At 64.6% G+C, this 607-nt stretch overlaps 1 protein-coding gene across 1 annotated transcript in view; it reads right to left on the bottom strand.

Moving 5' to 3' along the window:
* Positions 1–607, bottom strand: part of DMP1 (dentin matrix acidic phosphoprotein 1) — a gene marked incomplete at its 5' end in the record, with an annotated part of 1,695 nt that overhangs the window by 89 nt on the left and 999 nt on the right. Inside the window, one exon of the mRNA XM_010297435.1 lies at positions 57–591. Coding sequence (XP_010295737.1) covers positions 57–591 — 535 coding nt within the window. The remainder of the gene's footprint in view (positions 1–56; positions 592–607) is intronic.

Below are 607 nucleotides of genomic sequence, written 5' to 3'. Positions count from 1 at the left end.
CTCTCCAGGCTCTGCGGTGAGCTGTCATCCCCGCGGCTGCTGGATTCGCGGGTGACGTCCTCCTGGGAGTGGCTGTCCTCATCGTCATCCTCCTCCTCCTCCTCCTGGGACTCGCTGTTGTTGCTCTCTGTAGACCTGCTGTCCTCACCTGCATTGTCCTCTTGGCTGCCGTCATCCTCCGGGGATGTGCTCTGGCTCTCGGCTGATGTGCTTGGCACATCCCCATCAGGATCAGAGTCATTCTCGTCCTCCTTTGACTCCTCCATAGTGTCCTCTGTGGACAGGCTCTGGTCGCCGTCATCTTCCCTGGACTTGCTCCGGTCGCCCTCCGTTTCCCTGGACTCGCTGTCAGGCAGAGGCAGCGCACGCCTGTCCTCCTCAGACTCTGGGTCCTCCCGCCCTTCCTGGGACCGGCTGTTGCTCGACGTGCTCACCACCTCCCGGGAGATGTCCTCCGGGGACTCCCCCAGCTCTTCATCCGACTGGTCGGCGGCGCTCTCCCTGGACTCGCTGTCCTCACCCTCCCTGGAAGGGCTGTCTTCCCCATCCCCATCCTCCCCGGAGCGGCTGGGGGGGCTTTCTTCTCCCTGGCTGGGGGCGGGCCCTC

Source organism: Phaethon lepturus, unplaced genomic scaffold (genome assembly GCF_000687285.1).
Source record: "Phaethon lepturus isolate BGI_N335 unplaced genomic scaffold, ASM68728v1 scaffold41811, whole genome shotgun sequence".
Taxonomy (NCBI): Eukaryota; Metazoa; Chordata; class Aves; order Phaethontiformes; family Phaethontidae; genus Phaethon; species Phaethon lepturus.
The sequence above is the reverse complement of the archived record's forward strand: the minus strand, read 5'-3'. Positions and strand labels throughout refer to the sequence as shown.